The following is a 14,930-nucleotide window of genomic DNA, read 5'->3' as shown; positions in this document are numbered from 1 at the left end:
CCAAGCCTCTCTCTCCTATGCCACACTGTAACCAATAACTTCAAACTAACATCCTGTACTCTACTAAAACTCACAAAAGGCACACTAACCGCCCTGCCCTTCATAATTAAAATACATGTGACAGCTATAAATAAAGGTCTTCTATATAAAGATAGACACACACACACACACAAAACTGAAATTTCACTACAAAACCTGCAGACTCAGGATAAAGTCAGTTCACAACAACAAAAATTGTACAGCAGTGACAAACTCTCAATATGTAAAAACAGAATGTGACTGTATACGCTATATAAACTACTCCAGTTAAAATAACTTCTTACTTGTCAGCGTTACAGGTGGCAGTTGTCCAAGTGCAAACAGGTCCCATGTCAAAGTAAGGTACTAATAACAGACAATAAAGGGCACCAAATCAGATCACATCTAGTGAGAGCACAATTCTTTATAAAATGACAGGCAAGATTTGGGTCCTGATCCTGCAATTGGCTCCATGCAGGCAAACTTCTGGCCCCACTGGCAGTTGAATAGATGGGGTTTTATTTAGCACCCAATAGAAAATATATAATTATAATAATTAATATAATTAAACAGGTAATGCCAATAGCATTATTTTTCACAAACATATCCTAAAATATATTATCTAGCATCTGCAAGTTTTATGGGAAAACTTTTAAGTACATGTTAAATGAACATTACATCCATACAAATTCCTATAAAGTCAAATGAGTTACTAGAAATGGTGACCTCAGTAATAGTCATGTAATCAATATTGTCATCCAGCTACAAATACACGTAGTACACTTATTTACTGACTCAGCTCATAAAATCTCTATCAAGCTAGCATTAAGATATTCAAAAGCAAGATACAATATTTCAAAAGGTCCTAGCAATGGTTGCATGAAGTGTTTAATTTTGTGTGATTGATACAATATATGAAGCACAGAATTCTATCCTTGGAACCACATCAGTAGAATAGTGTTTGCATAGATGCAATGTCAACTCCAGAGATGAACCACCCGGACATCAAAAAAAAACAGAGATGGAAGTGAGATTGTGTATGTTGAAGACATTTCCTAATCCCATCTTGCAAAAAAAATTATACCAATTCCAGAATATAAATACAAAGCAATTCAAAGGTTCTGACCTTATACACCTCTACCTCGATATAACGCTGTCCTCGGGAACCAAAAAATCTTACCATGTTATAGGTGAAACCGCGTTATATTGAACTTGCTTTGATCCACTGGAATGCACAGCCCCGCCCCGGAGCACTGCTTTACCACATTATATCCGAATTTGTGTTATATTGGGTCGTGTTATATCAAGGTAGTGGTGTACTTCAAAATACCACAAGTATACAACTGCACAAAGCAGGGCAGTTGCATTTGGGGTTCTGATAAGGGATTTTTGCTCAAACTGTGAGGTCCCAAATGAACTATGTTTGCTTATCTATTCTGATTAGCTCCCAGTGGCCGTGGTTTGCCGTTCCCGGCCAATGGGAGCTGTGGGAAGCGGTGCAGGCTGGAGCAGCAGGAGCAGAGGTGCCTCTCCCCCAGCCCCAGGGCAGCCTCCACCCTAAACTCCCATCCTTGGCCCTGCCCCAGAGCCCTCACCCCTCCCCGCTCCCCAACCCTCTGCCCCAGCCCTGAGCCCCCTCCTACACTCTGAATAAGCAACAGCTGCATTTTCTTTATACATAGGTCATCCTGATATCTTATTTTTCTCACCTCTATTTAGACTATAGTCTACATTCCATACTTATCTAACACAAGATCGCAACAACTTCTTACGCAGTTCTTTCCCACTTACCTCACAATCCTCACTTCTACAAAACTCGCATTATTAGGGTTACAGCTAACTCCTGACTCTTGCTCACAGAGGGGACTGTTTGCATTGAAATCCCCTTCAAATCCTTGTCGGTTCTTTCTCTACTTCCAAACACCTCCCCTTTTGTGCTTCTAGCACAACTAACACCCTTAAACCTCCATTTGCATCAAGCCTTGGATTTCATATTCTATATCAAATGCTTCAACCTTAAGGGTTTTGACTGGATGCAATGACAACGCATGATTAGCATGGACATGAAAGGTATTACTATTATTACATCCTTTACAACAACAACAATCCTAAACTAAATAACAATACAAGCAGTAACATTCCCATGGCAATAATATGATGGGGTTATTGTACAGTTTTAGTCACAAAGCACAATACATCATACTTAGTACATAAAGTAGACACTCTATAAGCTGTATGAAAGGCATTCTTTTCAACTTGATATATATTTTGAAGCATATGAATTTGCCCTTGTAATTCAGAGATTCTTTGAACCTCTGGTAATAGTGAAAGCAAATTTTGAAACCGATCAGGTACTAAACTAGTCCAATCAAAGGGTACCTGAAACCTAAGGGCTTCTCGTAAAACCCTATCCACAGGCCAGTAAATAATATGATTGCCTGCAGCAGTAGTGAGATTAAAATGTATATCTCGCAACATGGTGGCTTCAACATACACACAGTTATCATTAGCTTGGAAAAGTAGGTGTCCTGTCAGGGTAGTTCCTTGTCCCCTACCCTCCCAGCAAACATTGTCATGAACAGTGACAACTTCCCCTGGCTTCAGTTTATGTATACACTGAAGCTGTGGAGGTTCTAACGGCCAAAATGTCCATTGACTCCCTAACCCCATCCAAATGTCGGGTTATTCCAAGAGCACTGACTAGAAATAGATTAGGCATACCAGGTAGTCTAATTTCCCAAATTTCTCAGTGAACTACCCAATCCCACATGCATCCTCCCCACAGACCTGGCAGGATTCGGTATGCGGGAGCCCACACCCCACTAACCGGTCCATATGCTTGGAAGGAGCACTGTGAACGTCCGCGCTTCCACCCAGAAGATCTCCAAGTATGTCTCCATGGTCACAGATCAGATGGTACTCCTGAAGTGTCTGTAAGGGCAGTGGGCCACACCTGGTACTCGAGATCACTCCGAATGGCCATTAGCCGGTCATTCAGGAAATCTTGAATTTCTGAACATGCCAAATCCCACTGCAATGCCTTCCCAGCCTCAGTGATATTCAATACCATCTCTGTCAACAGCTTCTGGGTCATAGAACTAAGGGCGGAAATAGCATGTAACTCACCAACTCCAGCCTGTACTTGGGTTACTTGTCCTAATTTCTCGTCATGTTCTTGGCTTTTAAAAATATTTCAAATTGCTGCTACACTATTGGCACCCTCCCATAGGGATCTGGCCACGTTCCTCTTCTTTCTAGAGGAAATAACCCAGGCCCTCTGCTGTGCTAATCTAATGGCAGCGCCCCCGTGAGCAATTTGGGTATGTAGAGGTGATCTGGAAACTGGATAAGGGCAATGTAAATTTGACAGTCCCTAGTGTAGTATTAATCACAGTCCATCGATATCCTAATGCATCTCTCTTGGGTGTAGTACTATATCACATCTGTTGGTTATACACCTCTATATGCCTTCCGAGAGGCATTAACATTAATGGCATAAGAGTGGGTATATTGCAATAGAGTACAGGTTACATTATTAGTTACTGGAATAACTTCAATATAGGTAAAATTTCTGGTGGCAGAACAAACTCTTTGGGTATTTGTTTGATTATTCACTAATTGGGTGAACAAATAACAAGAAGGGTCTCTTTCATCTAACACATTGCAAACTCCAGGAACAGCCATCATATCTACTTCGCTATAGAACCCATCAATTTCAATTACAGATTCTTGGGGTTCATTTGTAGTAATATATTTCTATCTCTACCGACCCATTTGTTTTCCACTCAACTGTTCACTCATACGAACTATTCTGAACCTTAAAGAATAATCTTTTTGAACAAAATTTCAATAAATCACTAAGATGTGAAGGCCTTGACCAATGGGTTTCATTAGAATATATAGTATTCCCTGCATCTGGGTAAATTACAGTGGTGGTGGCAAGGGTCGAGGGGCTAGTTGGGGGTAATGTTTGTAGCAGCAAGGCGTTTTTGGTATTCATCAGCTGGAAGCCAATTAGGGAGGCCAATGCATTCTGAAGGTACTTGCCCATAAGCACAGTTTGCAGCCCCTAGGATAAACCTACCCCACCATTTAATTCCACATTCCCAAGAAAAAAGCCCGCAATTCCCTCCCTGCCAATGTATAATGCTCCGTTTCTTCCACTAGGGCAATTCTTAATGTCTTTTGTAGTCAGGTCATCTCATGGATTGGTAATTGGTTAAAAGACAGGAAACAAAGGGTAGGAATAAATGGTCCGTTTTCAGTATGGAGAGAGGTAAATAGTGGTGTCTCCCAGAGGTCTGTAGTGGGACCAGTCCTATTCAACATATTCATAAATGATCTGGACAAAGGGGTAAAGAGTGAGTTGGCAAAATTTACAGAGAAAACTACTCAAAGTTGGCACTGCAAAGAGCTATAAAAGGATCTCTCAAAACTGGATGACTGGGCAACAAAATGGCAGATGAAATGCAATATTGATAAATGCAAAGTAATGCACATTGGAAAACACAATCCCAACTGTACGTATAAAATGATGGGGTCTAAATTAGCTATTACCACTCAAGAAAGAGAACTTGGAGTCATTGTGGACAGTTCTCTGAAAACATCCACTCAATGTGCAGCAGCAGTCAAAAAAGTGAACAGAATGTTGGGACTCATTAAGAAAGGGATAGATAATAAGACAGAAAATATTGTATTGCCTCTATATAAATCCATGGTACACCCACATCTTGAATACGGCGTGCAGATGTTGTCGCCCCATCTCAAAAAAGATATATTGGAGTTGGAAAAGGTTCACAAAAGGGCAACAAAAATGATTAGGGGTATGGAACGGCTGCCATATGAGAAGAGATTAATAAGACTGGGACTTTTCAGCTTGAAGAAGACTACTAAAATGGGGGATATGATTGAAGTCTACAAAATCATGACTGGGAGAAAATAAATAAGGAAGTGTTATTTACTCCTTCTCATAACACAAGAACTAGCAGCCACCAAATGAAAATTAATGGGCAGACGGTATAAAACAAAAGGAAATTTCTTCACACAATGCAGTCAACCTGTGGAACTCTTTGCCAGAGGACACTGCGAAAGCCAAGACTATAATGGTTCAAAAAAGAACTAGATAAATTCATGGAGAATAGGTCCATCAATGGCTATTAGCCAGGATGGACAGGGACGGTGTCCCTGGCCTCTGTTTGCCAGAAGCTAGGAATGGGCGACAGGGCATGGATCACTTGATGTTTACCTGTTCTGTTCATTCCCTCTGAGGCAGCTGGCATTGGCCACTGTCGGAAGACGGGATACTGGGCTAGATGGACCTTTGGTCTGATCCAATATGGCCATTATGTTCTTATATAAGAAGAGAAATGCTATAAAAAGGGAGAACAGAGGACAAACAGCATTTGAGAGGTGATTTGTCGATGCCATGAGTCGAGATGAGGGGAGAAAGACAAAAAAAAGCATCACTGAACTTGGGGAAGGGTCCTGGCTGACAGGATCCAGCCAGACTGCTGTAAGCAGTGTGGGGTGAGAAACCTTTTAGCTTTGAATTCACTTAGCTTGTTAAGTTAGGCATTAATTTGCATTTTACCTTTTTATTTCTTTGTAACCAATTCTGACTTTCATGCCTCATTACTTAACACTTAAAATTTATCTTCCGTAATTAATAAACTTGTTTTATTATTTTATTTAACTCAGTGTGCATTTGGATTGAAGTGTTTGGGAAGCTCCATTTGAGATAAGGTTTGTGCATATCATTTTCTATTAATGAAATGACAAACTATGAGCTTGTGTTGTCCAGGAGGGGTCCTGTGCAGTAAGACCCACATTTCTGGGGACAAACGTGAGATTGGGAACCTGCTGGTGTTACTCTGCAATATAATTAAAGAGTGGCTGGCTACGGTACTCCTATGCTGTAACTGGGAGTAATTTACAAACTAGAGGCTGTGTGTGAGCAGGCCACAGTGTAAAAGGCACCCCAGGCTGGAAAATTGAGGGGTGACAGCTGTCCATCAGTCTACATTGTACCCTGGGTAATGTCACACTTGTCCATTTCAAATCAACCTCAGTTCCTAAAATATAAGTACACAGCAAGGTAACATCCCACCTTCAATCACATACTAATAGGACAGATGGGCCATGCAGTATATGCTGAAGACGTGTGGACGGGGGATAAGGAGCGGTTGAAAGAAAGAAGCATGACTTAATTGGCAGTCGCACTGCACAACAGCTTCAATTACCAAATGCTTCTAAGATGCGGTTCCATATACAACACATTATAATGGTCAACGTGAAAAGATCAGAATAACTGTAACAGAGCCCCCATCAGAAAAAATCTGGCTCTTCTCACCACACACCGATTAGAAAAAAAAAATGGTCTTGCCTTCAGCTGAGCATCCAACTGATCCCCAAATTGGGTTTTTTTTTTTTTTTTATATAAATAAAAAGTAGCTGGTCCACTCCCTTGACTACGAGGGCTGATATCTCCACCATTTCTTCCTGTTATTTTCCTTCCCCCTACCCCCCCCCCCAACCTGATGATAGCGCATTGCTCCTATTAGGGATGGACCGCAGACCTCTAGCTGTCATCCCTAGAAAACCCTCTCCCCAAAACAAGACTTTTAAAGGAATATATTATTATTAAGAATGATTAAGAATAGTTATGCAATTAAACTAGAGCTCTAATCCTGCAATTCACAATGTACTGACTCGTATGCAGCGCCCCCAAAGACTTCAGTAGGGCTCTATGCAGGCATGAAAACCTACCAATGCATTGTAAATTGTAGGATTGGGGCCTCTGTCACTAAAACAAAGGAAGGTGAAGCAAGAAATGATTAATGGAACATTAATCAGATCTGAAAAATGTGCTTTATTCAGAAGACTTTAGCAATTCTAGAGCCTAATTATTATTGCAATACATGAATGTTCTATAATAATAGGCTAAATTTACATGATTAAGGAACGACTCAGAGGTTGTATGGGACAGGAATAAGAACCCAATTTTTTAAAAAAGTTTTTGGAAAGAGTGAGTCCTTGTTAATGGGATTTTGGTGATGAGGGTAACCTACCAAATTAATAAAATATGGTTTAATTTTAGAAAACATTAAAAAGATGTCTGACATACATTCAAACACTATTAATAAAAACAATACAGCAATTTCTCCCCAAAAGCCTGGGGGGAAAAGTGCTCTGCAGTAATGGAGAGTAGAAGTGGGAATGCTTGTATTACAACTTAGATAACCTGAATGCCCAAGTTGGAACTCAGCAATAGGCACAATCAACAAACTTTTCAAGAATATGTAGTGTTGTGTAGCCAATTCTAGATGCATGTCATGTTTCTACTATGTTAATTAGCAGAGGAAAGAAGGTTAATAAATAATCCCTAATCGTATCATAGCAAACTTTAGTGAATATTTCATTGATTGAAAATTTTCCTAATGATCCTAGAACTGTGTTTACTGCAGAACTCCTTGAAGCCTGGTGTGACGTTATTGACATGAACTGGTATCGTATAGATCATTGTTGCAACCAAGGTCTTGTAGCGGCACCAAATCTTTTATAAAGGGGGTCAAATAAGGTGTCTACGACAAGGTTATGGTTTGCTAGTTATGATTATGCTGTCTATATGTGTGTATCATTTTTGTAGTTGAAGTTATGAATATTGGCTCTATACTGTCTGTATTTCAAACTTATGCTATGCTTCTGGGTGACACACCAGACAAGTTCATGTCAGCTCTGCCTAGCCTGCTTGATGGCCCATTAAGGACCATCAGCTATACAACTGACCCATTGAGAGAAGGCAGATACGCCTTGTAACTCAGCAAACTATGCAGGAACTTGCCCATGTGACTCCAGACTCCATTTTGCTGTAAGTTTCCACAGTAAGAACAAAGAGGTGTTCTTACACCTGGAAAAGACTATAAAAGGCCTCATCTCCATCTTGTCCTCAATCCTGCTTCTTATCGCTGGAGGGACTTTGCTACAAATGGAAGCTCTACACTAATGACCCATCCCAGCTGTGGATGTACTCCCGAGACTTGATTTGAACCTGCAGTTTATTCCATCACTGCTACAATCCTGAACCAAGAACTTTGCCATTACTGTATGATTTTAGATTCTGAAGGATTGGCAACAGAGTGATTTGTGGATAAGATCTGATTTGTATATTGACCTGGGTCTGGGGCTTGGTCCTTTGGGATCGAGAGAACTATTTTTCTTTTACTGGGGTATTGGTTTTCATAACCATTTCCCCCCATAGCTAGTGGGACTGGTGGTGATACTGGGAAACTGGAGTGTCTAAGGGAATTGCTTGTGTGACTTGTGGTTAGCCAGTGGGGTGAGACCAAAGTCCTCTTTGTCTGCTGGTTTGGTTTGCCTTAGAGGTGGAAAAACCCCAGCCTTGGGCTGTAACGGCCCTGTTTTAAGCAATTTGTCCTAAATTGGCATTCTCAGTTGGGTCCCGCCAGAACCAGCATCATTGCACGTGGCTGTCTAGAATTTTTGGTGTCCTAGACAAACTGGAAAATGTACACCCAACTCCTGCAGTGACCCCCGCCCTCCCACAACAATCATCATAGAACTGTTGGATGCTCCAGAAAGTCACCTGATCCGCCAGGAGAGCTTTCTCTATAACCTACTACACCTAACACCTCTGTATTAATTTAATTCTCTCCCTTTCTTAATTATTTCCTTTCCAAAATCCATTCACTTAAGTAGGCTTAGCCCTGGTCTACACTACAAGTTTTAGGTCGAATTTAGCAGCGTTAGATCGATTTAACCCTGCACCCATCCACACGACAAAGACATTTTTGTCGACTTAAAGGGCTCTTAAAATTGATTTTGGTACTCCTCCCCGATGAGGGGATTAGTGCTGAAATTGACCTTGCTGGGTCGAATTTGGGGTAGTTGCAATTCGACGGTATTGGCCTCCGGGAGCTATCCCAGACTGCTCCATTATGACCGCTCTGGACAGCACTCTGAACTCTGATGCACTGGCCAGGTAGACAGGAAAAGCCCCGCAAACTTTTAAATTTCATTTCCTATTTGGCCAGCATGGCAAGCTGATCAGCACAGGTGACCATGGAGTCCCAGACTCGCAAAAGAGCTCCAGCATGGACTGAACGGGAGGTACTGGATCTGATCGCTGTACGGGGAGACGAATCCGTGCTATCAGAACTCTGTTCCAAAAGACAAAATACCCAAATATTTGAAAAAAAAAGTCCAAGGGCATGAAGGACAGAGGCTATAACAGGGACCCACAGCAGTGCCTTGTGAAACTTAAGGAGCTCAGGCAAGCCTACCAAAGAACCAGAGAGGCAAACAGCCACTCCGGGTCAGAGCCCCAGACATGCCACTTCTATGATGAGCTGCATGCCATTCTAGGGGGTGCCCCTACAATTATCCCACCCCCTTCGTGGACTCCAATGGATTCTCATGCAACAGGGATGCAGATTTTGGGGATGAGGAAGATGATAGCACATAGCATGCAAGCAGAGAAAACATTTTCCCTGACAGCCAGGAACTGTTTATCACCATGGACCCAGTACCCTCCCAACCCACCCAAGGCGGGATCACGGACCTTGAAGGCGGAGAAGGGACCTCGGGTGAGTATACCTTTGTAAATATTGTACATGGTTTAAAAGCAAGCACGTGTAATGATTAATTTGTCCTGAAAATTTGGGATGCATTCGCGGCCAGTACAGCTACTGGAAAAGTCTGTTAATGTGTATAGGGATGGAGCATAAATCCTCCACATCTCAATGAAGCTCTCCTGAATGTACTTCCAAAGCCTTTGCAAAAGGTTTCTGGGGAGGGCGGCCTTATTCCATCCTCCATAGTAGGACACTTTACCACGCCAGGCCAGTAGCACGTAGTCTGGAATCATTGCATAACAAAGCATGGCTGCGTATGGTCCCGGTGTTTGCTGGCATTCAAGCAACATCCGTTCTTTATCTCTCTGTGTTATCCTCAGGAGAGTGATACAATTTATGGTCACCTGGTTGAAATAGGGGAATTTTATTAAGGGGACATTCAGAGGCAGCCATTCCTGCTGGGCTGTTTGCCTGTGGCTGAACAGAAATCATCTCCGCTGTGCACCACGTGGGGGAGGGAGAGAAGAGGGGTGAAGCGATCATCCCAGAGAATAGGGAGAGAATAGGGTGTGGGGGGGGGAGGGGGTTTGTTGGGTTTGTGCTGCATATTAACCTGAAAATCGCAGCCCCTCCTTTTAAATGGCCAACCCAACGGGTGCTTGGTATGGGAAATGAGGGCGCTGCTCTTTGAAACCATATAATGTTAACAGCTTGGTTCACCGTGAAAGAGTCTACCCATTCTTCTCTAAAATGTGTCTTTTTAAATACTACTCTCCCTTTTTTTCCTCCTGCAGCTGCAAATGTTTCAATGCTCCCTGTATCATCTGTGTCCCAGAGGCTAGCAAAGATTAGAAGGCGAAAAAACCGCACTCGTGATGAAATGTTCTCTGAGCTCATGCAGTCCTCCCACACTGAAAGAGCCCAGCAGAATGCATGGAGGCAGACACTGTCAGAGTGCAGGAAAGCACTAAATGAACGCGAGGACATGTGTCAGGATCAAGATGATAGGTGGCATCAGCGGGATGAGAGGAGGCAGGATGCAATGCTGAGGCTACGAGAAGATCAAACTGATATTCTCTGGCGTATTGTTGAGTTGCAGGAAAGGCAGCAGGAGCACAGAGCGCCGCTGCAGCCCCTGTGTAACGAACTGCCCTCCTCCCCAAGTTCCATAGCCTCCTCGCCCAGACGCCCAAGAATGCGGTGGGGGGGCCTCCGGGCACCCAACCACTCCACCCCAAAGGACTGCTAAGCAACAAAAGGCTGGCATTCAATAAGTTCTGAAGTGCAGTGTGGCCTTGTCCTTCCCTTCTCCCCCACCCCTCCTGGGCTACCTTGGCAGTTATCCCCCCATTTGTGTGATGAAGTAATAAAGAATGCATGAATTTGAAAAAACAATGACTTTATTGCCTCTGCAAGCGGTGATCAAAGGGAGGAGGGGAGGACGGTTGGCTTACAGGGAAGTAGAGTGAACCAAGGGGGTGGGTTTTCATCAAGGATAAACAAACAGGACTTTCACACCATAGCCTGGCCAGTCATGAAACTGGTTTTCAAAGCTTCTCTGATGCGCAGCGTGCCCTGCTGTGCTCTTCTAACCGCCCTGGTGTCTGGCTATACGTAATCAGCAGCCAGGCGATTTGCCTCAACCTCCCACCCCGCCATAAATGTCTTCCCCCTTACACTCACAGATATTGTGGAGCAAACAGTAATAACAATGGGAACATTGGTTTCGCTGAATTTTTAAACATCCAAAGGCACATTCTACCACCATTCTGCACTTGCTCAGCCTATAGTTGAACAGCTCCTGACTACTGTCCAGGGTGCCTGTATATGGCTTCATGAGCCATGGCATTAAGGGGTAGACCACACAGACCAGAGTTCCTAAAAATGCGAGTGTCATGTACTTTTCCCGGCCATCCCACGCTGATGTTGGTGAAACGTCCTTTGTGATCCACCAGTGCTTGCGGCACCACTGAAAAGTACCCCTTTCGGTTTATTTACTGGCTGCCTTGGTGCTCCGGTCCCAAGATAGGGATATGCGTTCCGTCTATCGCCCCACCACAGTTAGGGAATCCCATTGCAGCATTTCCCAGAGACACTACCCTTGATGATAGCAGCTCAATGATCGCGTTGGCTACTTGGATCACAGCAGCTCCCACAGTAGAATTGCCCACTCCAAACTGATTCCCGACTGACCGGTAGCTGTCTGGCGTTGCAAGCTTCCAGAGGGCTATCGCCACTCGCTTGTAAACTGTGAAGGCTGATCTCATCTTAGTATTCTTGCGCATCAGGGCAGGGGAAAGCAAGTCACAAAGTTCCATGAAAGTGCCCTTACGCATGCAAAAGTTTCGCAGCCACTGAGAATCATCCCAGACCTGCAACACTATGCGGTCCCAACAGTCTGTGCTTGTTTCCCGGGCCCAGAATCAGCGTTCCACGGCACAAACCTGCCCCATTACCACCATGATGTCCAAATTGCCAGGGCCCATGTGCGCTTTGAGAGAAGTCTGTGTCCATGTCCTCATCACTTTCGTCACCATGCTGCCGTCGCCTCCTCGCCTGCTTTTGCAGGTTCTGGTGTTGCATACACTGCAGGATAATGCGCGTGGTGTTTACAGTGCTCATAACTGCCCTGGCGATCTGAGCGGGCTCCATGCTTGTGTGGTATGGTGTCTGCGTGTAAAAAAGGCGCGAAAAGATTCTCAGCCGTTGCTCTCACTTTGGGGTGTGTGGTGCTGATGACATGTACCCAGAACCACCCATGACTATGTTTTTGCCCCATCACGCATTGGGAGCTCAACCCAAAATTCCAATGGGTGGCGGAGACTGCAGGAACTGTGGGACAGCTACCACATTGCAACACTCCGAAAGTCGATGCTAGCCTCGGTACTGTGAACGCACTCTGCCGACTTAATGCGCTTAGTGGGGGGGGGACGGGGACAACACACAATCGACTGTATCAAATCAATTTCTAAAAAATCGACTTCTATTAAATAGACCTAATTTTGTAATGTAGACATACCCTTAGAGATATTGACAAGAAATATAAATCCTTTGTTCTTAATGCCACCAGAAATTAGTAACATGATTTTTTTTACAACTCTATATTAACTTCAGTTTAGAGCAGTGGTTCTCAAACTTATTAGATCAGCCTGCCCCCCCCTTTGTGTCTGTAGTCATTTACACCCCTCTCCTCACAAAAGTACCACCACAGAGCTCTGAAAGCAGAGTGGAGAGCAGCAGCTGCTCGCTGGGCACCCAGCTCTGAAGGCAGCAAAATGCCAGCAGTAGCACAGAAGTAAGGGTGGCAATTTGAAGAGTGATATTTGTCTATATCACTTTTCACAGCAAACTTGGCACCCCATTGCCATCCTTCTTCTACGCTGCTGCTGCCACCCTGGGGCTAACAGCTGGAGTCCCCTGCCTCCAGGCAAAGGATGAGTGTGAGGGGAAGGAAAGCCTGATCCCAGGCTGCCTTCCAGCGAGAGATTGGGAGGGACAAGAGCCAGGGGTGGCAGGGCTCCAGCTGTCCCCTTTATCCCTGCCTCCCAGGTTTGCACAGCCTTTCTGCACAAGCCACAACCATCTGGGGCTAACAGCCAGAGCTCTTTAAAAAAAAAAAAAAAAGCACAGTTTGTCTCTCTAAGGAGGTCCACCCCATAGTCTGAGAACTGCTGGTTTAGAGAAAGAATTACAGTAGCCAGTTTTGTTTTTGAGCCAGCATATTTTGGTTGTGATGCACTAGCACAAACAAGTTAATGACAGAGTCAAGACCAGAATTCAGAGTGTTGATTCTCAGTCTATGCCTTATCCAGAAGATCATCATCATAATAAACAGTCCTAGTTAAGGTGCTCAGTGTTGTACAACTTAAAAATTACTATAAACAATTGAAATATTACATGTGTATATAACTGGTAACTACAAAAAAAGAGAGACCAATTTCTATATACATTTTAGTGAAGTTAGTTATAAGTATTTAAACATTTATTGCAGGGTGGTGAACTAGAGCTATGTGAAACTGTCAGGTTATAATGATCAGGGTCCATCTAAATGTTTGTTTCAGTTTTGTGTCTCAGAGGTGTACACACACCAGGAGTTTTTGTTTTGAATTAATCCTAAAACTGAAAGTAAATCCCAAAAAGGAAGTTTGTCAGTTCAGCATTAAGCAAACCTGTGAATCCTGCATGGTTTTATTAGACTTAAGTCAGCCAGAGCCACTCGCAAAGTTCATAAACCATTCAAAGACTTTGGTTTGCGGCTGTAACAAACCAGTAAATGATTCAATGGCAAAGATTTCCCAGCTGTAAAATGGGGATATTTACCTAGCTTCCAGGGGTGGTGTTAATAAATTAAGGCATATGTTACTAAACTGCTGAGACCTTAGACTATAACAGTATTATTACACAAATCCTACATTTTTAGCCTAAGCGAGGCTGACAAAGGGTCCCTTTACATTCCAGTTTAGGCAGGTTTACAAAGAGCCAACAGGCTGGGAGCAGAAGCTACCCTCCCTTTCTCCCATTAGCGGGCTGGAGAGAGCGTTCATCCCCAGATGTGGCTTCCATGCCTGGTTTTCAATGATGCCAGTTGAGGTTATTAGTCATTTCAGCTTGTCAGGCAGCTGCCCCATAACCCAAACCTCCCTTGTACAAACAGTGCGCCACCTCCCCGGCCCCCCATTACCCAGCTCAGGGGCTCCCAGCCGGCCAGCACAAACACGCGCTTCCCCGCTCACCCCGATCGCGCCCTGCTCAGGTTAGAGGTTTAACTGCTGTTTATCGCACGTTAACGACGATTGCTCAGCACGGGCCAGTGACAGGGCACGTGACGGGCTTACCGCGGCACCTCACGTGCACCCCTGCTCAAGTTCCCCACTTCCGCCCGGCCCGACAGCTCCCGCAGGGGCTGGCTCTGCAGACGACCCGGGCACACGGAGGCCCTAGGTCCGGCTGCTCGCAGCACTTCAGCGCTCTGTCGGGGGAAGCCCTCGGCGCAGGGGTTCTGGCAGCGGCCCCCTCCCCCCGGCCCGGCCGGGCCGGGCCGGGCCGCTCCGTACCTTGCGCTGGGCGCTTGTGTCATACTTGTCATTTTTGAAGACTCGCGAGTTCTGATGTCTCTGGGGCCGTGAGCGGGCAACATTCCCCCTCTGGGAACTCATCCTTCCGCACCGGGAGTCAACGGCGCCGCACGTGGCTCCCTGGCCCGCCCCCTGACCCGGAACCTCTCGCCCCACCCCACTGCCGTCCTCGTATCCCGATTGGCTGCGGTGCCAAAGGCTATCGAGCTCTCCCATTGGCCGGGGCTCAATGTCAATCGGCTGCTTT

The 14,930-nt window shown here is 44.6% G+C and overlaps 1 protein-coding gene across 3 annotated transcripts in view; it reads right to left on the bottom strand.

Moving 5' to 3' along the window:
• C6H9orf85 (chromosome 6 C9orf85 homolog) overlaps positions 1 to 14,850 on the bottom strand; it is a 32,959-nt gene extending 18,109 nt beyond the window's left edge. The window contains exon 1 of one of the 3 annotated variants that reach the window (XR_006174486.2): positions 14,663 to 14,850. Coding sequence is in view for 2 of the 3 variants with exons in the window: in XM_005297755.4 (XP_005297812.1) it covers positions 14,663 to 14,764 (102 nt within the window). In the remaining variant the exon portion in view is untranslated. The remainder of the gene's footprint in view (positions 1 to 14,662) is intronic. The other 2 variants (XM_005297755.4, XM_042850594.2) reach the window with 2 other exon arrangements.
• Positions 14,851 to 14,930: the final 80 nt, after the last annotated feature.

This window comes from Chrysemys picta, chromosome 6 (assembly GCF_011386835.1).
Source record: "Chrysemys picta bellii isolate R12L10 chromosome 6, ASM1138683v2, whole genome shotgun sequence".
In the NCBI taxonomy this organism is placed as follows: domain Eukaryota; kingdom Metazoa; phylum Chordata; order Testudines; family Emydidae; genus Chrysemys; species Chrysemys picta.
Note: the sequence above shows the minus strand (reverse complement) of the source record. Positions and strands in the feature narration are given on the sequence as shown.